This window comes from Dunckerocampus dactyliophorus, chromosome 3 (assembly GCF_027744805.1).
Source record: "Dunckerocampus dactyliophorus isolate RoL2022-P2 chromosome 3, RoL_Ddac_1.1, whole genome shotgun sequence".
Classification (NCBI taxonomy): Eukaryota; Metazoa; Chordata; class Actinopteri; order Syngnathiformes; family Syngnathidae; genus Dunckerocampus; species Dunckerocampus dactyliophorus.
Window position 1 is genome coordinate 36,331,759 of NC_072821.1, and position 26,623 is coordinate 36,358,381.

Here is a 26,623-nt window from a genome sequence, read left to right on the forward strand (position 1 = left end):
GAGGAGGGGGTGTGGCTAACAACAATGAACACTATGGAGTCCTGGAGACAGTAAGGTACATCAGTCATACTGTTGAATTATTTAAGGAATAATATCCAGGACATCCTACATTTCCTGAAAGTGACCACAAAACCAGAAGATATAGGTTTTGAGTGTAATTATACTTCCTCACCTGAGCGAGGCAGTAATGCTAGAATATACTATCTGTTTCTTGTCTGGCGGAAGTACGTCAAAGGGGAAGTTATCGCAAGACGGTGTCGTTTAGTCGCTATGATCGTGTTTTTTTTTAATTACGTAGACATTTCTATCATGTCAAAGAATAATATTCAACACATCCATTCTTCGTCCACGATCAATTTCTCTCATGTTAAGTTGGCCGGCTAGCTGGTACCAAAGAGAGCGGAAGTTAAGAACACATACTGCGCATGAGTCGGTCGCCATTTTGAACTATTGTAAGAAAGATTGCAACGAAATCATGAAGCTAGCAAGGCGACGAGATTCTTGTCGCGTGCGTTGTGATGTCGCTACATATTTTTTGTGAAAATGTGTTAAGGATAAATGCTGAGAGCGTTGGTGAATCGGCGACTAGCTGCGGCTGTTGAATCAAAATCGGCGGTGGTGAAAAGAACGATAGCAGAGGACGAGGCGGAACTTTCTCGAAGAAAAGAGAGACAACGTCAACTACTGGACGCTGTTTTCAAGAAGCCTCAATTTGTGTTACACAGAGCAGGTTAGTCGTCCTCTGACTTGTTTATCACCTCTCTATGACTTCATTAACACTACTCATAGAAAGCTTTTCTCCGTTGAGGTCCATTTTCTTTATGTTCAGACCACACTTTCAGTTTTCATTTTGTTGGTGAACACTTTGGAAGATACATTGGGAGTGCTGTTTAACCCTTAGCTGATTTTGCAAATTTGAACACTTACAAAAAATGCAACAATCTATAATTTTAACCATATGTACAGTCTAACAGGGAGAGACGGAATCCACCCCAAAATTGCAGAAAATCACATCAATTGAATTTCTAAAAATTGAGAACCATCTTATGGGGAAAAATAAGTGTTCTGGCTCCCACAAGCCTTTAAGGCCTTTAAGTCTTTCTTTAAGGCGTGCCCCTAATTCCAATGAATTAACTCCATCAAACCTGCCTCACCTCCTTACCTGCATAAAAGACACCTGTACACATCCAAACAACCAGATTCCAACATCATCCACCATGGGCAAGACCAAAGAGCTGTCTAAGAAGAACAGGAACGAGATTGTTGACCAGAACAATGCTGGGATGGGCTACAAGAGAATGGAAAAGCATCTTGGAGAGAAAATATCAACTTTATGTGGAGTTTTCAGGAAATGGAAGACGCACCACACCAACGCCAACCACCCTCGGTCTGAGCCCGCACGCAAGATCTTGCCTTGTGGGGTGTCCCTGATCATGCAAACAATGATGAATCATCCCAGAACCAAAAGGAGGAACTGCTTAAAAAACTGAAGGCAGTGGGAACCACAGTTACAAAAGAAACAGTTGGTAACGCACTACTCCGTCATGGATTGAAATCAGTACACGCAATGCCCCCCTGCTCAAGAAGGCACATGTAAAGGGCCGTCTGAAGTTCGCCATTCCACCGGGGAACTGTGAGCTCTCCCTCGACCCCAGTAGAAGCTGGCCATGGTTTGGCTGGACAGTGCTGGTGAATGTGTCCAGGCTGTTGGCGTCCCCAACAGGCTCCAAGATAGGCCTGTGGTTGGAACCTCCTCTTTGGTATGTTGCTTTGTTTCATTTGAGGTTGCTTCCTTGTTTGAGGAGCTTGATTTGCTTTTGGTGGCAGGAAGTATACATTGACCTCAGGCGTTTGGACTGGTGGTGCTGGTGCAGAAGCAAATGGTGGAGCCGGAGATGAGATGAGATATTTCCACACCCGGCTGTACATTCAAGAATGATGCTTGAAAATACTTCCTGTTTTTATTAAGTCTGTTTTCCCATTTAGCTTTAGAAATGTTCTGATTTGTTTTTAAGCCACGTTATGATTCATGGTCTCTTTTCTGTTGTCTCTTGCTACTTTTGTGTTGGGATTTATAGAAAAGGTTTGACACTTGAAATGACTGTGGTGCAGATTGACATATTGTTTTTTATTGACATATTGATCATGTTGAGTCCAGCAGTGCCAACCAGTGGTAGAGCATCTTTAAGCAAACATGTAGTGATCGGATCTAATAAACAAGTTGATGAGTTAGAGGAAGAAATTGTAGATGCCAAAAACTTGCACCAATTAACGGAAGGAAGTGATTGAATTTGTCTCTAATAGTGACAATTTTATCACAACTGAGGCGTGATGGGAATAGATGGATCAATAACGCTATCGCACTAGTTTCTTTGACTTTCTCTTTTTTTGCTGTTTTCTTTTTTATGAGACATTGTCAGAACATATGCTGGTGCAGGACAATGCCTCATGTGACCAAGCAAAGCTGGATTTCTCGAAAGAATGTGTTTGTCTTTCTGTGTCCTGCAGATGTCAGCAAAGAACATCTTCACTCCGAGCAGCAGGAGTGGAGCTCTAGGATGGAGCAGGAGGTGCCACACCGCCCTCACATTAAAGAGGAAGAGGAGGAGCCACAGTCTTTCAATGTTAAAGATGAAGAGGAGGAGAAACAGCCCCCCCATGTTAAAAATGAAGAGGAGATACAGCCTTCCCACATTAAAGTGGAGGAGCCACAGCTCTGCCACATTAAAGAGGAAGAGGAGGATTACAGCATCAGTCAGGAGGGAGAGCATCTTGAAGGATTGGAGTTCCCAGTGATTGGTGTCCATGTGAAGAGTGAAGATGATGAAGACAAAGGTGAAAGTGAGGAGAAGAGAGAGGTGGAGCCTCCAAGCAGCAGCTCAACTCAACACATGACAACAGAGGCTGATGGAGACCACTGTGGAGGATCACAAGCAGACAACCTCTTAGCTCCACTATCAGATAGTGACGACACAACGTCACACTCTCCTGACACTGATGATGAAGACTCTAAAGATGATATGACATGTCACACTGACAACACACGCTTTAAATGCTCTCAATGTGGGAAAACTTTTAAACACCATTGTAATCTGAAAGCACACATGAGAAGTCACGCAGGTGAAAAACCATTCATGTGCTCAGTTTGTGGTAAAAGATTCTCTCGAAAGCAAAGTTTGACCGTGCATGCTAGATCACACACTGGAGAGAAACCGTTTTCCTGTCCAGTGTGTGGTAAAGGTTTTGCACGACAAAGTGGTTTGAAATTACACGTGAGAAAACACACTGGGGAAAAACCATATTCCTGTACAGTGTGTGGTATAAGTTTGGCACGAAAAGATAATTTGAAAAGACACATGACAACGCACAGTGGAGAAAAACCATATTCCTGTTCGGTGTGTGGTAAAGGTTTCACACAAAACAGAAATTTGACAATACACCTGAGAAGACACACCGGAGAAAAACCATATTCCTGTTCAGTTTGTGGTAAAGGTTTTTCCCGAAAAGGTGTTTTGAAATTACACGCAAGAACACACACTGGAGAAAAACCATATTCCTGTTCAGTGTGTGGTATACGTTTTGTAGAAAAATATTATTTGAAAACACACCTGAGAAGACACACTGGAGAAAAACCATATTCCTGTTCAGTCTGTGGTAAAGGTTTTGCATGTAAAGGTGATTTGAAAAACCACATGACAACACACACTGGAGAGAAACCATATTCCTGTTCATTGTGTGGTTTAAGTTTTGCAATCAAATCTAATTTGACTACCCACCTGAGAAGACACACTGGAGAAAAGCCATATTCCTGTTCAGTATGTGGTGATGGTTTTGCATATAAGGGTGGTTTGAAAAAACACATGACAACACACACTGGACAGGGACCATCCTGTTCAGTGTGTGGTGTAGCATTTAGCCATACTCAATCTTTGAAAACACACATGAGAACACACACTGGAGAGAAACCATATTCTTGTTCAGTGTGTGGTGTAAATTTTGCACAAAAGGGTAATTTGACAACACACCTGAGAAGACACACCGGAGAAAAACCATATTCCTGTTCAGTGTGTGGTAAAGGTTTTGCATATAAAGGCGATTTGAAAAACCACATGACAGCACACACTGGAGAGGAACCAACCTGTTCAGTGTGTGGTGTAGCATTTAGCCATACTCAGTCTTTGAAAAGACACATGAGAATACACACTGGAGAGAAAGTGTTTAGTTGCAGTGTGTGTGGCGAAAGATTCTCTTATAAGTACCAGCTTAACAATCACAATTGTGCTCGTGAGAACAGCAGCAGTAAATGAAGCTGTAGGCTTTTAATTTCCATGTCTGCTGCTTCAGTTTTATGATGGCAATTGGCATATACTTCATAATGTTTTAAAGACTGATAAGATGAATTGTAATTAATAGCAAAGTCCCTCTTTGTGTGGAAATGAACTTAATTCCCCCCCCACACACACACACACACACACACAAATGGGGATGACTGTCATTTTGATTGTTCTGCAGTTGTTCCCTTTAGACCACACACACATGTACATACCGGGTATTTAACCTTTATTAAACTCATGAAGTGACCTGAGAACTATCTCTGTGTCCATACTCTGACTTGTGACCCTGGCGTAAGATACCATCAGATAAGCATTCCGCATCCAGAGTCAGCCACTGTAGCACACTCTGTTAACCATGGTTACCTGCAAGGAAACACTTGCAGTCATCATTTGCACAAAAAAAAAGCTTCACAGGCAAGGACATTGCTGCTTGTAACATTTATCAAATAATTAAGAACTTCAAGGAGAGCGATTCAGTTGTTGTGAAGAAGGCTTTAGGGCGCCAAAGAAAGTCCAGTGACCGTCTGGACTGTGTGCGGTCACTATGGTCAGTATGACTTACATCGATCTCTATGAGCAACCGGCAGCTAGACCCTACACAGGGACGGTCTACAAATGGCTATACTGAAAGGAAACAAACGACCATTTCATAATTCCTGTGTCGTGTAGTGCCACCAATGTGACCACACACATCAGTGACCTCCTCCTGGTTATACTACGGCAATTCGTTTGGGAAAAGGCTGATTTGAGAATGATTAATTTTTAAATTATGTTCCCAATAGAAATTCCCCCAAATGATGTAAACGCACCTTTTACCAAATAATTGCTGTAAGATAACCAGCACGATGCAACTAATGTGTGAGGTGATTTTGGTGGCACTAGACGTCACAGAAGTGAAATTGTTTGATGGTTTGTTTCATTTTGGTATACACATTTGTAGACGGTCCCTGCGCTCCGGTCTCACTGCTGGCTGCTCATCAATGTAAGTAATACTGCACAAAGGACGGCTCGTTTTGATGTAAAAAAGGTTGTGTACAAAAAATTGCTTTCATCGCTCTTGGATAGTGAGAATAATGTGTGGCCAACAACAATGAACACTGTGGCGTCCTTGCGCCAGAAAAGTACATCAGTCACGCTGTTGAATTATTTAAGAACATACTCGCAAAAACAGAGCGTCGAATTATTTAAGAACATGCTCGCAAAAACAGAGCGTCCAGGACATCCTTCCCGAAAGTGACCACAATACCGGAAGATAGAGGTTTTGAATGTAATTACACTTCCTCACCTGAGAGAGGCAGTAATGCCAGCATATACTCTGTTCTTGTCTGGCGGAAGTAAATGAAAGGGGAAGTCATAGCAAGACGGTGTTGTTTCGTCTCTATGATCGTGTTTTAAAATTATGTACACATTTAGATCATGTCAAAGAATAATATTCAACACCTCTATTTTTCATCCAGAATCAAGTCCTCTCAAGGCTATAGTTTAGCCTGCTAGCTGTTACCAAAGACAGCGGAAGTTAAGAACACATACTGCGCATGCGTCGTTCGCCATTTTGAACTATTGTGAGAAAGATTGCAACGAAATAGATTGTTGCCGCGTGTGTTGTTGCTGTGCGTATTTTCCGCGTGGGTTGTTCGTTACTGTTACGACAAGGTCCCCTAAGTGAACGTTGAAGCCTCTCGGGGTAGATTAGCTTGCTAGATGCTAACACAGAGATACCGGAAGTGATCAACAGAGATCAAGTGAGAGTGTAAAGTGTTGTGATTGTGTGAACATGTGCGAAAGAACGATAGCAGAGTACGAGGAGGAACTTTCTGGACGGAAAGAGGAGAACGAGCTACAACGTCAATTATTGGACGCTGTTTTCAAGAACCCTCGAGTTGCGCTACACAGAGCAGGTTAGTAGTACTGTCACATGAATGAAATTCAAATATCACATGACAACTAAATACATGACTTGAAAGTAGGGATGTCCGATATTGTCTTTTTTGCCAATATTGTCCAACTCTCAATTTCCGATACCGATATGTGTAACGTCAGATATCTCTTGTCGTGGAATTAACACATATCTGGTGTGAAGCTAATGAATACAGCACCAGCAATTAGCTTCTCAATGTGGCTGCAAACAACATTGTAAAACATCAGAAAAATACTTTCCCTTAGGCTCAGGCTGTGACGTTTGTTTTAAAACTCAACAGAGTATCCATTTACATTTTTTATCATCAGAATATCCAGGGAAGAAAATCAAGTGTCACAATTTTCATGTAGGACTAGCACTCTTATTCTGTATTCGTTTCCTCGCCACACTACAAATTGCATGTACACAGTAATTCCGGGGCAAAATTAACATATTTCGCACCATCAGATTTGAACGAAATTTCATCTTCAGATAGATATTTAAGTGAGTTTATATCCTACATACCTTTTATCTTGTTCTGAAGCTCCGATCCATGAGTTTAAACGGCTGAAAGTTGGAGTTAACTTTCAAAACACTCGTATGAGTTGACGTGGTTGAACACTCTGCATAAATCCGATACTAAATTGAAGAGGAAGAAGTAATGTACCTAACAAACATGTATATGAACGAAAATACACCCGATATTATATGAAAAGGCAACATTTTCACCGACGTCCCCACAGACTCTCCTAACCAAGCGCGCACACACGGCGTCCGATTTTACCGTCGCTTACTTCCGGGAATTGTAATCGTCCTACTAGTGAGGATAAATGGATGGATGGATGGAAGGAGCGAGCTATCTTGCTACTAGGCAGCCACGGTTGTTTAAGCGATTGAGAGGCGGTTTGATGAGGACATCATTTGCGCTCCGGAAAATACGGGAGCCCATAGGCCTATACACAGCATTATACATTAGCATTATTTCATTATAGGGAAAAAAAATCCCAATACTGATGTTGACTGATATCACATTTTCATGTCAGTATCGGGCCGATAATATGGGTGGGTTGATATTATCGGACATCCTTACTTGGAACATTTTGAAAATTATTTGAATGAAGACATTAACTTGTGAGTGTAAGAGCCCCCGTAAACCCTGCATGGACGTATGAAGTGAAATGGGATGCTGTGTAGTCTTACATTAATGATGGACATGGAAGTCTCACTTTGAGAATCTGTATAAGCGTCTTAGGTTAGATTAGGGGTCGCCAACAGCATCAGAGTTTAGCATCAGAGCCATTTGGGCCTGTTTTCACCAAATTTAAACCCACTTGGAGCCACAAAACCTATTTGACCACTAAATTGTAGGTAATGATACAAATACAGTGTCCATAAGCGTATTGTCACATTCATTTTCTTCGCTTCCTGGCAGAGTGACGAGCCACACCTGTTGCTATCTGGCAGTTAGTTATGTTATCTAAGTCTTTTCTTAAGGCTTCTCTGCCGATTTTGGTTTAACATTAGTAATAAAAGTGTTGTAACACATTGATTAGCTCCAGTTCGAGTACCGCTCACAATTCTTGAGTTGCCGTTGTTTGTTTGTGACAAAGAAAGCTAAGAAGCTGAATAGTGGGCGGGCATCATGGACTCACCAGAAAACACTGCCCCAAGCACTTGGGCAGAGAACTGCACAGCACACAGTCAACTCCGACGCAGAACTTTAAAAGGCTCATGACGACGTCAGAAGATGGCATAGTGACTACACAAAAGCATAAACCAGCTGGAGCCACACAAGAAGGATAAAAGAGTCGTGTGCAGCCCTGCAGCCACGGGTTGCAGACCCCTGGGTTAGATAATGGTGGACATGTGGATTAACAGTTGCATTTAGAGGTGTTCACGGCACATCCAACTGGTAGGATAACTTAGGGAAGACCCAGGACATGTTGGAGAAACTATGTCTTTCAACTGGGCCTCCCTGCTTAGACTGCTGACCCCGTGACCCGACCTCGGATAAGCGCTAAAGACACCACACTTGAGGGGTGAATTGCACCAATTAACAGAAGGCGGTGAATTTATTTGTCTCTAATAGTGACAATTTTATCACAACTGAGAGTGGTAGGAATAGATGGATCAATAAAACTATCGCACCGTCAGCCTGACTAAAACACAAAAAATAGATTTTCAATTAAAGATGAGTAATACATTACTCTGGCATTACTGAGGACCTTTCTGTACATTTTAAGACATTAACTCTTTGCAGGCTGAATGATTTTCTAACAAATACGTAGAACGCGGTTTCCTCTCTAGTTTTTCTGATCTATGTTTGAGCTCCCGAGTTTGGGAATTGTACCACAGAGTTAGTTTCTTTGAGTTTCTCTTTTTTTTCTGAGACATTGTCAGAGCAAAGCTTCTCTAAAGCATGTCTTTGTCTACTTGTGTCCTGCAGAAGTCAGCAAAGAACATCTTCACCCTGAGCAGCAGGAGTGGAGCTCTAGGATGGAGCAGGAGGTGCCACACCTCCCTAACATTAAAGAGGAAGAGGAGGAGCCACAATATCCCCACATTAAAGAGGAAGAGGGGGAGCCACAGCCCCCTCCCCTTAAAGATGAAGAGGGTGAGCCACAGCCTCCCCACCTTAAAGAGGAACAGGGGGAGCCACAGCCCCACCACCTTAAAGATGAAGAGGACGATCACAGCATTAGTCAGGAGGGAGATCATCTTGAAGGATTGGAGTTCCCAGTGATTGGTGTCCTTATGGCGGGTGATGAGGATGATGAAGATGAAGAAGACAAAGGTGAAAGTGAGGAGAAGAGAGAGGTGGAGCCTCCAAGCAGCAGCTCAACTCAACACATGACAACAGAAGCTGATGGAGACCACTGTGGAGGATCACAAGCAGACAACCTCTTAGCTCCACTATCAGATAGTGACGACACAAAATCACACTCTCCTGACACTGATGATGAAGACTCTAAAGCTGATATGACATGTCACACTGACAACACACACTTGAAATGCTCTCACTGTGACAAAACTTTTAAAAACCGTCGTAATCTGAAAACACACGTGAGAAGTCACACAGGAGAAAAAACATTCATGTGCTCAATTTGTGATAAAAGATTCTCTTGGAAGGAAACTTTGACACGACATAATCGATTGCACACTGGAGAGAAACCTTTTTCCTGTTCAGTGTGTGGTGTGGGTTTTGCACAAAAAAATAATTTGACAATACACATGAGAAAACACACTGGAGAAAAACCATATTCTTGCTCAGTGTGTGGCACAGGTTTTGTAGAACCTCAAAGTTTGAAAATACACATGAGAAGTCACACAGGAGAAAAACCATTCTTGTGCTCAGTTTGTGGCAAAAGATTCACTCAAAAGCATAGTTTGACAGTACATTCTAGAGTGCACTCTGGAGAGAAACCGTTTACCTGTTCAGTGTGTGGCATAGGTTTTGCACAAAAACGTGGTTTAAAATTACATGTGAGAACACACACTGGAGAAAAACCATATTCCTGTTCAGTGTGTGGTATAGGTTTTGCACAAAATGATTATTTGAAAGCACACATGAGAACGCACACTGGAGAGAAACCGTATTCCTGCTCAGTATGCAGCATAAGTTTTGCACGAAAACCTAATTTGACAACACACCTGAGAAGACACACTGGAGAAAAACCATATTCCTGTTCAGTGTGTGGTATACGTTTTGCACAAAAAGATTATTTGAAAGCACACATGAGAACACACACTGGAGAAAAGCCATATTCCTGTTCAGTCTGTGGTGTAGGTTTTGCACAAAAAGGTAATTTGAAAAAACACATGACAACACACACTGGAGAGAATCTGTATTCCTGTTCAGTATGTGGTAAAGGTTTTGCATATAAAGGTAATTTTAAAAAACACATGACAACACACACTGAAGAGAATATGTCTTCCTGTTCCGTATGTGGTAAAGGTTTTGCACATAAAGGTGATTTGAAAAAACACATGACAACACATGGTGGAGAAAAAACATATTCCTGTTCACTGTGCGGTAAAGGTTTTGAGCATAAAGGTGATTTGGATAAACACATGCGGACGCACACTGGGGAGAAACCATATCCCTGTTCAGTGTGTGGTGAAAGATTTACACAAAAAGGTAATTTGAAAAAACACATGGCAACACACACGAGAGAGAAACCTTATTCGTGTTCAGTGTGTGCTGTAGGATTTCGACAAACTCATGCTTTGAAAAGACACATGAGAAGACACACTGGTGAGAAAGTGTTTAGGTGCAGTGTGTGTGATGAAAGATTCTCTTATAAGTACCAGCTTAACAATCACAAGTGTGCTGGTGAGAGTGACAGGAGTAAATAACGCTGCAGGACTTTAAACTGTTCAGACTTTGAAAACTTTGACCATCAAACTTTACCACCACATGTATTGTGTTTTGTGCGTGTAACACAATCTTGATAATATAATATGTAATGATCATACGGAAATGTTCAAACTAATTTGTATTTTGAATTTATTTAAAAAGGGACAGTATACTGTATATTCAGGAACACTTGCATGCACATACGCCAGAATTAGCCCAAAGGCTACTTTACATCTGTAGTTCCTGGCAGGTCAAAGAAGCAACGGGAAAACACGAAACCGTCACACAAATGTAAAATAAAACACAACGACGTACAACAATGTGTAAGATAAAACATTAGCGTAACATTAATGGTTACAGATGTGGTTTAAATGAATGTAGTTGGATTGTTGTTCCAAATTTCCGTACCTTTGACTGATAACACCTGTTGGATGTTGTGCGTCGTCAGGTATTACACAGTCACCGCTGGTCGAGGTTCTTGTTACTGTTCCACTCATTGTGGATTTCATCTTCATTCTAGGAGAAGGGATAGGGGGCTTCAGTATCTTGTTGATTGGGGGTGTTGTGGTCCACAGGAGCGTTCCTGAGTCATTCCTGAGGCCTCTCTAATATATGACTTTTTCAAAAAGTTCCCTGATAAGCCAGGTAGGCCACCAGGAGGCGTCCGCAGAGGCGCACCTGTAGCCACTTTGCCATTAGGGGTATTTAGCCGCCTGGCTGCAGGAGGAGGATGTGGGTTTGTACTGCTTTAACGGCATGCTACTGGACAGTGGAGTTCCGTCAGCTTAATTTTGTTCCTATCTGGTTGATTGTTATAGTTCCTGTTCTCGCTCCAGTATTGCATTTTTGTATACCCGTCTCCCGTCCTCCTGGCGCCTCGTGACATCGTCACGCCGTCCACCGTCCATGTAGGGATTTTCTTTCGGCTGCTGTTTTTCATTTTTAGTCGCTTTAGTATTTTTTTTTTTACCAGCTACGGGCTAACCTATGGTGCGGTTTTCATTTTTTGCTATCTTGTCCTGCACTATCTGTCTCTGTTGTTATTCATTTTTTTCTGCATTGAGATCATTGGATTTTGTTCATTAAAAGAATTCTATTTTTGGCACCCAAACCGTGTGGAGTGGCTCTGCGTCTGGGATGCTTACCCGTCACAACCCTAACAAAGATATTTGAATTCATGCACAAACCGCAGCTCATCTCCTTTCTGAAAGCCATGATTTAGGAAGCCACACGATACGGGTGATTGCTGATGTCAACTTTTTTGAGCCTTCTGTGTCAGACTTTGCATTTGTAAAGATGTCCGCATCATCTGCACATAATATGGTAAGGAGACGTTTGGTAAATCATTCATATATAAAGAAAATCAAATAGGCTCAAGTATGGAAGCTTTGGCTATTCCGTCTTAACAGTCCAAATATGGGGATTTGATACCACTGACAGACACAATGAGTTCTGTTCGACAAGTAAGATTTCATCCAAAGTCTTGCGTGTGTAACCCAGGTTAACTGGATGCTCAAAAGTAAAAGCATATTAATAAAAACAGCAATAAATACTTTGTATAAAGAAAAAATATGAGACAATATGGTTATATAATCTGTAAATATGTGTATAATAATCTATGTTGTTTAAAACCTGTTAAAATGTGAAAAGGATGTAAATTCATTGGTTATTGTAATTTACGTTTGAATTACGGATATGTGACTTTTATTTTGAAAGGGTACGTTGCTACGTAACCCATGTGACTAGCTCCATTTCCTGTGCAGAGGAGGGAGAACATTCCGCAGTCAGCACATAGTGAGCAGCAGAAGGAGAAGAGCAGGAAACTTTCCAGAAAAATATGAAAACGTGTCTAAATACTATTTTTGTTGTCTGAAGAAAGTGCAAAAAAGGTATTTTTGATTTTCCACCGTTTTCCTGTTTTGGAGATGTTTTATTTTCTCGAACGGGACTTGGTGAGTGAAAGAAATGTATTTTATTTTGTTTGAAAGTGATGTGAGGTAATATAGTGGTTATGTTTTGTGGTGACGTTATGGTGTATTTTCAATAGTTAACATTATCCTGTTGCAAGTGTATTTCGGTGACTGCACTTGTTAACGAGCACTAATTAAGAGACGAAAGCGACGTGTTCTTTATTGTAACACTACCCACTGGTTTATTTGATATATTCATGCATATTTCATGTTGTTTATGATAGGCCAATTAGATTGGGTTGAAGAACTATCGAGATAGATCGACATAAGAGAACATGTGCTGGAGCACATGTGCTTGAGATAAAGATGGCGAGCCACCCACGGAACCTGTGAACTGCGCATGCGCCAGGACCAGTTCAGGAGCAACAAGCCCTCTGCTGACCGGTGCATGGTACTACAACTGGTAGGATTACCCATTCTTTCTGCAAAACTGCAGTGGACCAAGGGTAACCGCAGGATTGTCCAAGACAATCACAGGACTAACAAATAGAAAAGAAAGAAAAAGACTTAATTTGGTTATTCAGTCTTTTGCTGAATTATTTTTAACTTGGCACATTGTTCTATTCTTTTGGTATTTTCCTAAATTATTGTAAAAGGGTTATTTTTACAGTAAGTGATTTGTATGTTTGTAAACAAACTAAAAAATGGAAATTTCAAAAACTGATTTGAATGTAACAAGAATAGAACTAAACTTGGTTTACTTTCAACCAAGTAGTTAATTAGAAATTAATCAAGAACTAACACGAACTAAACAAAAGGTTGCAACCGAGGACTAAACCAACAACGGAACTAAACATTGGCCATAATACCAAATCTGGTGTCAACATAGTGCTAACTTAATTCTTTAAACCAAAATAAGGTTTAACAGAAAAAAGGTAGAAGGGTTTAACTCAACTGGAAGTGTGTGTTATGTGTTTGTATGTTATGTGTGTAAATGTTTCTGTCCATATTTGTATTTTGTAATAATAAGCCGGCAGTTCAACTTATTCTTGGTCTGTGGTTTTTTTTATGTCTGCTAAGCCAAAAAATTATTCCAGTAGCCGAACCTGTACTGGTCCATCATATCCCCTTGTCCCCTTATCCCTTCACCCTGTATACACCCCACGGGAGTGTTACACGTGGTCATAGACACTCAACTGTGTTCATCTAGAAAATGGTGTTTTCATCGTATCAAACGCCCTTTTTACACCAGGAAAAGTGGCGTCACCTAAAGGACTAATGTCTAAAGACCTTTTTTTTTCTAGAAAAACATTGATTGCAAGCAAAGGCTTCTTACCCTTATTTCAAATACTTATCGATTGTTTAGTGACCCATTTTTCAATCATTTTAGATATAACAGGCAACATACCGATTGGTCTATAATTCTTAGTATCTGCTTCGTTACTGGATTTGAGTAATTGTGCCCACTTTCCATGTTACAGGAACAACATAATGAATAAATGACAGATTAATTACATGTGTTACACATGAGAAGTTATATCAGAATAGAGAGAAAGAATGGCGTGACAGTGCATGTTGTAGGGGAAGGTTGAATAGAGGGGACACAGCATTCTAGCTTTCAAGGCATCATGTGAGCAGAGTACGAGGAGGACCTTTCTCGAAGAAAAGAGGATAACGAGCGACAACATGAACTACTGGCCGCTGTTTTCAAGAGGCATCAAGTTGTGTTACACAGAGCAGGTTAGTAATCCTCTCCCATGTTTATAATCTTCCGACATTAATATATTGGCCAATAAATGAAGTAAGAGCATTGATGTAAACAGGATATATATACTGTGCATGAACATAAATTCTTATAAAAGAAAATAAATTCTCAACACAAAGAAGCAGAAGACTACTACATAAAAATAAGTTGAATTAAGGACACGCGTCTTTGTGACGTACTTTTAGGTGTTGCCGCAAATTTGTAGCGTTTGCTTTGCTGGTGCTGGAGCCGTGGCTAACTTGCGCACTGCACATGTTGCACCTAACGTAACGCCTGTCAAGTGAAAATATGTACATGTACATTTACTGCATTTTGTTAATTAGCATAGAATTTGATACTATAGTTGACAATTTTAAAATAAAAAAAACAGGCTGCACTGGGCTGAAAGTGATATTGCATTGGCTAATGCGAGGTGTCTTTCTTTAACTACATTAACTATTTCCACTCTAGTTTTTCCTGATCTATGAGTTTGGGAATTGTACCACAGAGTTAGTTTCTATGAGTTCCCCTTTTTTTTCCTGAGACATTGTCAGAACATATGCTGGTGCAGGACAATGCCTCATGTGACCAAGCAAAGCTTCTCTAAATAAGTGTCCTGCAGATGTCAGCAAAGAACATCTTCAGCCTTAGCAGAAAGAGTGGAGCTCTAGAATGGAGCAGGAGGAGCAACACATTAATGAGGAAGAGGATGAGCTACAGCCCCTTCATGTTAAGGATGAAAAAAAGGAGCCACAACCCCCTCACATTAAAGAGGATGAGCCACAGCCCCTCCATGTTAAAGATGAAGAAGAGGAGCCACAGCCGCCTCACATTAAAGAGGAAGAGGAGAAGCACAGCATCAGTCAGGAGGGAGAACATCTTGAAGGATTGGAGGAGTTCCCAGTGATTGGTGTCCCTGTGAAGATGATGAAGACAAAGGTGAAAGTGAGAAGAGAGAGGTGGAGCCTCCAAGCAGCAGCTCAACTCAACACATGACAACAGAAGCTGATGGAGACCACTGTGGAGGATCACAAGCAGACAACCTCTTAGCTCCACTATCAGATAGTGACGACACAACGTCACACTCTCCTGACACTGATGATGAAGACTCTAAAGCTGATATGACATGTCACACTGACAACACACGCTTTAAATGCTCTCACTGTGACAAAACTTTTAACTGCAGTAGTTATCTGAAAACACATGTGCGAAGTCACACAGGTGAAAAACCATTTATGTGCTCAGTTTGTGATAAAAGATTTTCTTGGAAGGAAAGTTTGACAGTACATGCTAGATTGCATGCTAGAGAGAAACATTTTTCCTGTTCAGTGTGTGTGGTAAAGGTTTTGCACAAAAACATTTGACAATACACATGACAACGCACACTGGAGAGAAACCACATTCCTGTTCAGTATGTGGCATAAATTTTGCACACAAAAGTCATTTGAAAAGACACATGAGAACACACACTGGAGAAAAACCATATCCTTGTTCAGTGTGTACTGTAGTGTAGGTTTTGCACAAGGTGACGTGCAAACACACATGAGAAGACACACGAGAGAAACTATATTCCTGTTCAGTGTGTGGCATACGTTTTGCACAAAAAGGTAGTTTGACAGTACACCTAAGAGCACACACAGGAGAAAAACCATATTCATGTGCAGTGTGTTGTATAGGTTTTGCAAAAAAAAGCTAATTTGAAAATACATGACAACGCACTCTGGAGAGAAACCATATTCCTGTTCAGTGTGTGGTAAAGGTTTTATATATAAAGGCGATTTGAAAAAACACATGAGAACACACCGGAGAGAAACCATATTCCCGCTCAGTGTGCGGTAAAGGTTTTGCACAAAAAGGTAATTTGAAAAGACACATGAGAAGACACACTGGTGAGAAAGTGTTGAGTTGCAGTGTGTGTGGTGAAAGATTCTCTTATAAGTACCAGCTTAACAATCACAAGTGTGCTCGTGAGAACAGCAGCATTAAATGAAACTGCACGACTTTAAACTGTTAAAAATTCGATAACTTTGACTTTGGAACTTTCCCACCACATATGTTGTGTGTGTAAAACACAATCTTGATAATATAAAATCTTCTTACGGAAAAGTTTAAACAAATGAACCTCCAACATAAATTGTTAAAAATCACATACAGTCATGGTCAAAAGTTTGTAGAATGACACAAATGCAGTATTAATTTCCACAACGTCTGCTACTTCAGGTTTTATGAGGGTAATTTGCATACAGTATATTCCAGAATGTTAGAAAGACTAATAAGATGAATTGCAATTAATTACAAAGTCCCGCTTTGTATGAAAATCAACTCAATCCCCCAAAAAGCATTTCCACTGCATTTCAGCCCTGCCACAAAAGGACCAGCTGACATCATGTGAGTGGTTCTCTGGTCAACATAGGTGAGTGTAGACAAGGACAAAGGCTGGAGATGACTCTGTCATTCTGAACGAGTGAGAAGAACAGACTGGAAGCTTTAAGGGTTGTGCTTGAAATTGTTTTACGTCTATATCGGAAAGTATTTTATTCCTGCTTTTATTAAACTTACCTTTATTAAACTCTTTAAAGTTGCCTGAGAACTGTCTCTGTGTCCATACACTCTGACTGGCGTCCCTGTCCTAAGATACCATCAGATCAGCATTCCGCATCCAGAGTCAGCCACTCTAGCACACTCTGTTAACCATGGTCACCTGCAAGGGAACACGTGTAGTCATCATTTGCACAAAAAGGGCTTCACAGGCAAGGGTATTGCTGCTAGTAAGATTGTCACTAAACCAACTGTTTATCAGATCATTAAGAACTCCAAAGAGAGAGGTTGAGTTGTTGTGAAGAAGGCTTCAGGGCGCCAAAGAAAGTCCAGCGTCTGGAGCCACAACCTATTTTTTTAAACTAAAAGGAGCTGTCGTCTGTGCAGTATGATTTACACTGACCTCTATGAGCAGCCGGTAGCGAGACCAGTGCACAGGGACCGTATACAGATTGTTATACCGAAAAGAAACAAGAAACAATCTTTAAATAATTTCACTTCTGTGACGTATAGTGCCACCAAACTCACCTCACACATCAATTACCTCCTCCTGGTTATATTACAGTAATTAGTGAGGGAAAAGGTTGCTTTTAAATTCATTTTTCAATTACTGAATGATATTCCCAATAGAAATTCCCCAAAATGATGTAAAAGCATCCATCCATCCATCCATTTTCTATGCCGCTTCTCCTCATTAGGGTCGCGGGGGTGACGTAAAAGCACCTTTTAACAAATAATTGCTGTAGCATAACCAGCAGGATGCAACTAATGTGTGAGGTGAGTTTGGTGTTACTACACATCACAAAAGTGAAATTATTGAATAATTGTTTCATTTTGTTATAAACATTTGTAGACGGTCTCTGTGCTGTGGTCTCACTGCTGGCTGCTCATAGAGATCAATGTAAATCATACTGCACAGAGGACAGCTCCTTTTAATTAAAAAAAAGGTCCAAAATAAGACTTGTGGATTTTTGTTGAGAGTGATAGCAATAGATGGAACAATAACACTATTCTTCTCAGGCTAGGTTAGCCTGCTAGCTGATGCCAAAGAGACGCGGAAGTTAAGAACACATACTGCATGAGGCGAAAAATCCAGACACAGGATTTGGGGTGAGTGAATTAGGAAAAGGAGTGGGAATACACAGAAGAACACGGGATGGTCAAAACACCAACAAGGCAGCTGGCCCTGATGGTGTGACACCAGCTACACTCAGGAACTGTGCTAACGAACTTACTGCTATTCTCAGCTACATCTTCAACTGGTCTCTTCACAGTGCGACTGTGCCTGTGTAGCCGAGTGAAATCTTTGATTTAAAATACTGTGCTTTTTGTTGTGAACATTCTCAAAACCTGCATTTGTGTTTTTATGGAACTTATTTTTGTTGCGGTTGTTGTTGCAAGGGGGACCTTTTAAAGCGACGCACACAGGGAGAAACGCGTTTTTGCAGCCATAACGTGGACGTTTGAGCAGCTGAAGTCAGGGAATGCTGCTGTGTGTGCCCGCTAATATTGTGCCCTCCTTGCCATTGTTCCACAGAAAATAAATGTACAGATCCTGACTTGGTGTGTGTTCTTCAATCCGGATGCCATTACAAGTCTGCTACACCTGCATGTTTTAAATCAGCTATGATCATCCCAGTGCCCAAAAAATGTTAAGCCATGAAGACAGCCACAAGGGGGCAGAAGTGCATTTGATAAGAGCTCGGCAGCGATCATAGATGGAAAAATCACCACTCACGCACATGCAAACGCATGCACACACATAGTTCAGTTCCAAATATGAAAATTGGAAATAGGTCATGGTGTTATATTTGTTAAATAAATTGTTATTTTGATGTAAAACAACCCTTTTTTGTATTGTTTATGTTGTTTAGATTGTTTAGATTGATCCAAAAGCAGTGAAAGTTATGCTTGAAATGTATCTTTTTTTAAAAAGCTGTTTTTCTCCCTTTTTTTTAAGTCAGGAACTGATATTTTCCTGAAACTGACCTATGTTCTACTGCTGATTACTAAAGAACCGAAAAAGGTAGAAACAAACTTTTTCTTCTGATGAAAGACGAGAGTCTAATCTTTCTTTTGGTAGGTTCCATGTTTATATAGCCATGGAACACAACATTCTTTGTGCCTTGAAATATCAGTCAAAATTGTCTAAAATGTCCGGTACTGGAGGGGTTGTCTTTTGAAAAATGGATGGGATTGAATGAGTTAAGTAGCACAGGGTTGCTTAATAGAATATGAGGGAAGGTGTACTTAGTGTGGAGAATTGAGGTGTTGTATTTATTCTATGGAAGGAAATATATGTTTCTGTGTGGCTCGATCGTCAGTCTGTGAGTGCAGCCAATACACTACTGAAAGGGGGCGCTAATGCATCAAAGTGATGGATGCCAACCGCCATAAATCCGAAGAAGACGAAGGAAAAGAAATTGTTGACCAGAAAGTGTCGTTCATGCCTTCATTTTTACGTGTGTGCTTTTTGTCTGACGTCAGGATAAGTTTAGTGATCTCAGTGAACTTTGAACCTTTCCGGGGTTATCTTAGCTTGTTAGCTTGCTAACAAAGAGACATCGGAAATGATCGGCGCATCGCCAAGCAGAGATCGAGTGCGAGTGTAAAAGTGTTGTGATTGTGTGAAAATGTGTAAAGTACAAATGCTGAGAGAGTTGGTGAACCAGCGGCTAACTGCGGCTGTTGAAGAAATATTTGTAGTGTTAGAAAGAACGATAGCAGAGTACGAGGAGGAACTTTCTCGAACAAAAGAGGAGAACAAGCGACAACGTCAACTACTGGACGCTGTTTTCAAGAAGCATCAGGTTGTGTTACACAGAGCAGGTTTGTTTCATTCTTGCTGTCACATGTTTACTAAATTTATATTTGATCATTATGGTATGGTTTATTTGTTTCAGACATGCGTAACAAGTTGCATTAACATCACGTGGTTACATTTACAGAATCCAACAGACCTGAAAAGGAGCAGGAAAAAGCAGATTGTATTTAATCCTACCCAGTGGCGGTTCTGGCTTGAATGACGCCCTGTGCGGATCAAAGCTGTGGCGCCCTCAATTACCACAAATTCCTACACATTAATAAATTAGCACAAAATATTAAACCAAACACAATAGAAAGGAAAATTATTTTTTGCAGTGCACACATCCTTCAAGTACAAACCCTCCCAGCCCCCCTTCGCCCCACCTAAACACACTTCAACTTTTTCCAACTACAGAAAGGTGTGTGGCGCATGTTGGACATGATTCACCCATGGGAACTTTATGTGGGTTGGAGTTTCACCTGGGCCCCTGTTGTTGAGGGACCCTTGTTTTCCGGTTTAGAGACATATGCGTTTTGCTCTGTGAGATTGTAAGCTCGAGAGGATCAGGGAAATAAATGTTCTCAGTTGTTGTTCCAATCACTCCGCCTGCGAGTCCTTCTTCCTGGCACCACACTGGTGACCTCGACAGTCGACCTGTAGTCTCCGGGACCACGGTGAACCACGCAGACAAGGCCACACTTAAGTTGCCAGAGTACTGGGAGTCGGCACCTGAAGCGTGGTTTGCGCAGGCCGAGGCGCAGTTCAGTCTTTGCGGCATTGAAGACGACGAGAAGAAGTTCTGTTATGTTGTTACGGCGCTAAACAGCAGGACCGCGTCCCAGGTGGTCCGCTTCATCACCTCGCCGCCGGCCCGGGATAAATTCGGCGTGCTGAAGGAGCACCTACTAAGGTTGCACGGCCTGTCCCGGCGTGAGCGGGCTCGTCGGCTACTGGACATTAGCGGCCTTGGCAGACGCTCACCGACTCAACTAATGGACCACATGCTGAACCTCTTGGGTGACGAGGAGCCGGGTTCGCTTTTCAGGTAGCTGTTCCTGCGGCAACTCCCCGTGCAAGCGCGCGCAGCCCTCGGCAACTCCGACGTCTCGAACCTGCGCGCTCTCGCAGAGGAGGCAGAAGCCTACTTTACTGCGACCCCTCATACGGCGCACGAGCAAGTGCTGCAACTCAACACCAGCAAGACAAAGGAGGTGATCATTAACTTCCAGAGGAAAACATCCCATTTCACACCGGTGAACATCCAGGGAGCGGACATAGAGTTGGTAGACAGCTACAAATTCCTGGGTGTTCACCTTAACAACAAGCTGGACTGGTCCGTCAACACCCACACCCTCTACAAGAAGGGCCAGAGTCGCCTCCACCTGCTGAGGAGACTGAGGTCCTTTGGTGTGTGCAGGACTCTTTTACGGACCTTTTATGACTCTGTGGTGGCCTCAGCCATCTTCTATGCTGTGGGCTGCTGGAGAGGGGGCAGCACGGACAGGGACAGGAGCAGGATCAATAGGCTGATCAGGAGAGCGAGCTCTGTCCTGGACGGTCCTCTGGACTCCGTGGAGGAAGTGGGGGAGAGAAGGATGTTGGCTAAGCTGACATCCATCATGGACAACACCTCTCACCCGCTACATGATACTGTTGTTTCCCTGGGCAGCTCCTTCAGCAGCAGACTGTTACACCCACGGTGTAAGAAGGAGAGGTTCCGCAGGTCCTTCATACCGACCGCTGTCAGGCTCTATAACACCTGCACCACCTGAACCATGTTGTAGTCAATATGCATTTCTTTACACTGTACTCTTTACTTGCGTATCTTGCTTGCTGCTGTAACAAGTAAATTTCCCCGCTGTGGGATAAATAAAGTACAAATACAAATACAAGTGGCGCCGGTGCAAGCACCTTCCGAGTACCTGGCCCCAGCGCGCGAGACGCGCGCATCAACCGACCAGCGGGGGAGCCAACAGAAGCGCGACCATCGAGAAGGCTGGTGTTTTTACCATGCCCGCTTCGGGGCCAAGGAGAGGGCCTGCCGGCCGCCATGCACATACTCAGCGGCGGGAAACGCCGGTGCCTGGCCCCTGTAGTGCCCGGGGTGGCGCGCACTCCCAACCAGCGGCTTTTTGTGGTGGACTCTCTCTCCGGTCGCAAGTTTCTGTGCGACACCGGCGTGATACCGGCAGCGCCTGGGGAGGAGGCTGATGCTTCACCCGGTCCAGCACTCCGTTCAGCGGATGATACGCCTATACGGACGTATGGACTAAAGACTTTGGATTTGCGTTTTGGCAGTCAGCGGTTCGTGTGGGAGTTCGTCGTCGCGGACGTCGCCTTTCCCCTCCTTGGGGCGGACTTCCTTTGTGCGCACAACCTGCTGGTGGACGTTGTTAATGGACGCTTGGTGGACGCTCGGACATTCCTTTCCATTCCCGGGGTCAGGGGTGCGGCCGGACTTATTTGCCTTTCCAACTCGCTCGCGGAAGACAATGTGTTTTGCCGGTTATTATGTGAGTACCCGGACCTCACCCGCCCTACCTTCTCTGCCGTCTCCACTAAACACGGTGTCGTTCACCGCATTGTCACATCTGGCGCACCAGTGTATGCCCGCGCACGTCGCCTCGATCCAGCTAAACTGTCCGTGGCTCGGGCCGAATTCGAGAACATGGAGCGGCTGGGGATTGTTAGACGCTCCAGCAGCCCCTGGTCGTCTCCGCTACACATTGTGCCCAAGCGTGACGGAGGGTGGAGGCCGTGTGGGGATTATCGTCGTCTTAACGACGTCACCACGCCCGATACCCTGTGCTTCACGTGCAAGACTTTTCGGCGCACCTCACTGGTTGCGTCGTGTTCTCCAAGACCGACCTGGTGCGCAGCTATCATCAAGTGCCTGTTCACCCCACAGATGTTCCCAAAACGGCCGTCATTACACCGTTCTGGCTTTTTGAATTTTTGAGGATGCTGTTCAGGTTGAAAAACGCTGCACACTCTTTCCAGCAGTTAATGGACTCAGTTCTACGGGACATGCCGTCCGTGTTCGTCTACCTGGACGACATTCTTGTTGCCAGCGAGGGCGTTCAGGAACACTTACAGCATCTGAGGGACTTGTTTGAGAGACTGAATGCTCACGGTCTTACCGTGAACCCCGCGAAGTGCGTTTTTGGGGTCGAGTCTGTACAATTCCTCGGCCATCTCGTGGACAAAGCAGCGTGGTTCCGCTCCCCTCCAAAGTAGAGGCCGTCACCACTTTCGCACGTCCACGGTTGGCGCGGGGACTCAGGGAATTTTTGGGGATGGTGGCTTACTACCACCGTTTCATGCGTCACGCGGCGTACGTCATGCGCCCACTGTACGAAGCGCTCAGAGGTACGTCTCCCAGCCAGGTCATTGAATGGTCGGCAGAGAGGTTGGCGGCGTTCGAGGCTACCAAAGCTGCACTCGGACAGGCGGCGTTGCTGGCGCATCCTCGGCCCGACGTACCCGTGGCCCTCACTGCCGACGCGTCTGATTACGCAGCGGGGGCGGTCCTCGAGCAGTGGGTTGACGGCGCCTGGCAGCCACTCGCCTTTTTTAGTCGCCAATTGGTTCCTCGTGAGCGCAAGTATAGCGCTTTCGATAGAGAGTTATTGGCCCTTTGGTTAGCGGTGCGTCATTTCCGTTTTCTTTTGGAGGGCCGTGACTTCACCGCGTACACGGATCATAAGCCTCTCTCGTTCTCTCGATGTCGCGCACGGCGGAACTGTGGTCTGCGCGGCAACAGCGACAACTTTGGTATATTTCGGAGTTTACCACCGACATCAGACACGTCTCGGGGAAGGCCAACATAGTGGATGACTGTCTGTCCAGGGCGCTCGCTAGCACGGTCCAGCTTGGTTTGGACTATGCCGCCATGGCACGGGATCAAGAGCATGACGACAGCGTGCGTGCTCTCCGTGGCCTACACGTGCAGCGCGTTCCAGTTGGCGACTGGGGCGCCGCTTTATGGTGCGACGTTTCTTCCGGTGTTGCTCGCCCTTTAGTCCCTGCACGCTGGCGGCGCAAGGTGTTTGATGCTGTACATGGCCTTTTCCACCCGGGTCGTAAACCGTCCGCAAGAATGGTGTCCCAAAAGTTTGTGTGGCGTGGTCTCAGGAAGGACGTGCTAGCGTGGTCCGATGCCTGTGTTGCTTGCCAACGAGCCAAGGTGCAGTGCCACATCAAGATGCCCCTCAAAACCTTTCAGGTACCTGAGCGCCGTTTTGACCACGTCAACGAGTCACAGGGGTTCACGCATCTGCTCACCATGGTTGATAGGACCACACGTTGGCCCGAGGCCGTTCCACTGTCGTCCACGTCCACAGCGGACGTAGCGCGGGCGTTTATTGGTACGTGGGTGGCGCGTTTTGGAACACCTTCTGACCTTTCGTCAGACAGGGGGGTGCAGTTTACGTCCGAGCTTTGGGGCGCTGTTGCTGGCAGCTTGGGAGTTAAACTGCACCGCACCACCGCGTATCACTCGCAGGTGAATGGGCTGTGCGAACGTTTTCACCGCTCCATGAAAGCTTCTTGTGTCTTTATGTGACGGGGACTGGGTAGATCGGCTTCTATGGGTGCTGCTAGGTCTCAAGTGCGCACCCAAGGAAGATCTGCGGGCGTCTTCCGCAGAGTTGGTTTACGGCCAGGTGTTGCGTGTCCCCGCAGATTTTGTGTCGGAAGCGACCGAGGGCTGACCTGTTGGAGTTTGCTGGCAGGTTTGCCCTGGTCCCGACCTGGCGACACTGCGTGCCCGATGTGTGCGTTCTGACTTCCTTGCGTTCCGCGAAATTCGTTGTTCTCCGGCACGATGCGCATCGCGATCCCTTGCGGCCACCTTACGACGGCCCGTATAGGATTCTGGAGCATGGGGACAAATGTTTGGTGTTGGACATTGTGGGCTGGAGGGAAACTGTCTCGGTGGACAGAGTTAAACCTGCATGTTTGGACCCTTTTCTGCAGTCGGAGGTTGCAGTACCTCCCCGTCGGGGTCATCCCCCTGGTCGGCGACGGGAGGAGTTAACAGATTTGTCGGTTCCCTCGCCCTCCGCCTTGGGGCCGCCGCGGGTCCTTTCCCCCCGGCCTTCCGCGCCTGCCGCCTCCCCACGGCGTACGCGTCGGGGTCGGGCGGTAGTACCTCCTACCTATGCTGATTTTGCGTATGGGTGAATTCTGGGGGGGCTTGTGTGGCGCATGTTGGACATAATTCACCCATGGGAACTTTATGTGGGTTGGAGTTTCACCTGGGCCCCTGTTGTTGAGGGACCCTTGTTTTCCGGTTTAGAGACATGTGCGTTTTGCTCTGTGAGATTGTAAGCTCAAGAGGAGCAGGGAAATAAATGTTCCCAGTTGTTGTTCCAATCCGCCTGCGACTCCTTCCTGGCACCACAGGTGCTTATTTCACAAGCTCAAGCTCCCCTTACATTGCATTTGATTTAAATCCACATTTAGACAATTAAAACTCTCAAGAAAACAAATGAACAGCAGTTTGTCTATAGCCACCAAGTAACGTTAGCTTATTTGATCATATACATTCCATAATGTGGTGTACATAAAGTGATATGATAGCTTCATACCATTATCTTTGGCCCGTGTCTTTCCTCTTCTTTCTAAATTGTGCACCTGATGGCTTTGATTTTGTATTTTCCATGTTTTGTTGACGCAAATTAACAGCACTTTTATCGTCATTACCCAACTAGCAGTCAAGGCTAAACCAACTCATTTCCCTCCTTTTTATTTCACATTTTCCTAGTGAAATAACATGTTTGAGACGCTTGGTCTCCGATATAATGCAGATCATATAATACACTATTAACCATTAAATAAGTTTTATTTTTGAGCAATTACTGTAATTTACATTTTTTTTCCATTCCATTTTCTATACCGCTTCATCATTAGGGTCGCGGGGGCATGCTGGAGCCTATCCCAGCTGACTTCGGGCGACAGGCGGGGTACACCCTGGACTGGTCGCCAGCCAATCGCAGGGCACATATAGACAAACAACCATTCACACTCACATTCACACCTATGGACAATTTAGAGTCGCCAATTAACCTCACCTGCATGTTTTTGGGAATGTGGGAGGAAGCCGGAGTACCCGGAGAAAACTCACGCGCACACGGGGAGAACATGCAAACTCCACACAGAAATGCCCAGGGGAGAATCGAACCCAGGTCTTCCCGATCTCCAGGCTGTTCCTGTATTGGCCAACGTGCTAACCACTAGACCACCGTGCGGCCATGGATGGATGGATGGACATTTTTTTTATCTTGTAATTAATCTGAGGGCTGAGGCACAGCGGCACCCGCCCCCTCGCTTCTTCTTTGGTTTGATCCACATCACGTGGTGGACTTTTGATCACATTTGACCAGCATGGGGGCGCAAGTATCACGCCTGGAGAGAGCGCCCATCTGCCACAGAACACGTTTGTTCACTTCTTGCTCTCACATGTTTAGTAACTTGATATTTGATTGTTAGCATGGTATGGCACAACTGTGGACTCGAGCCACGTGACTTGGACTCGAGTCACAATTTTGATGACTTTGGGCTCGACTTGAACTTTGACATTAATGACTCGGGAATCGATGTAGACTTTGGTCTGCTGGCTTGAAAATACTTGATTCCCAGTGTGTGTGTTGTAGGGCGGGGTGATTTTATCCATCTTGTGATAAACCGTCGTTCCTCGCCACTTCACGGTTCAAACATCGCTCCCTCACGCTATCGTGGTTTTTCAAAAATTAATAAGTGATGGCTGTTTGGTGGTTGGCTATGGGCTGTTGTTAGTCAAAAATATTGAGAGACAAGTCATATGTAGTATTGTGGCCACTAGGTGTCAGTAATGTCACATTGATGAGACATCAGCACTGCATGGAGTCAGCCATGAATGCAGAGTCCTCCCATTTTGTGTGAAAGTGGTACATTTTTTTGCCTCTGTGTTCATCCTCCCCTCTCTGTTTCAAACCCTTTCTTAAGTTTGGAATAACTAAAGTGGAGAGGCTGACCAGTTAGCTCGGTAGCTTGCT

At 44.1% G+C, this 26,623-nt stretch overlaps 2 protein-coding genes across 3 annotated transcripts; both read left to right on the forward strand.

Annotated features, from left to right (window-relative positions):
- The first annotated feature begins 236 nt into the window (after positions 1-236).
- Positions 237-4,570, forward strand: LOC129178339 (gastrula zinc finger protein XlCGF57.1-like). Its single transcript, XM_054770479.1, has 2 exons — positions 237-730; positions 2,509-4,570. Exons 1-2 carry the CDS (start codon positions 559-561, stop codon positions 4,305-4,307), a joined length of 1,971 nt encoding a protein of 656 aa, XP_054626454.1. The 5' UTR covers positions 237-558; the 3' UTR covers positions 4,308-4,570.
- Positions 4,571-4,973: 403 nt separating this feature from the next.
- On the forward strand, positions 4,974-13,587 carry LOC129178338 (oocyte zinc finger protein XlCOF6-like). 2 transcript variants are annotated; one of them, XR_008569776.1, is made up of 3 exons: positions 4,974-6,232; positions 8,678-12,540; positions 12,783-13,587. XR_008569776.1 is itself a non-coding variant. In XM_054770478.1 (2 exons), the coding sequence occupies exons 1-2, from the start codon at positions 6,109-6,111 to the stop codon at positions 10,585-10,587; spliced, it is 2,034 nt and encodes a 677-aa protein (XP_054626453.1). In that variant the 5' UTR covers positions 4,974-6,108; the 3' UTR covers positions 10,588-12,771. The 2 variants fall into 2 exon arrangements, 1 of the variants encoding a protein (XP_054626453.1); XM_054770478.1 differs by lacking the exon at positions 12,783-13,587 and having other exon boundaries at positions 8,678-12,771.
- Positions 13,588-26,623: the final 13,036 nt, after the last annotated feature.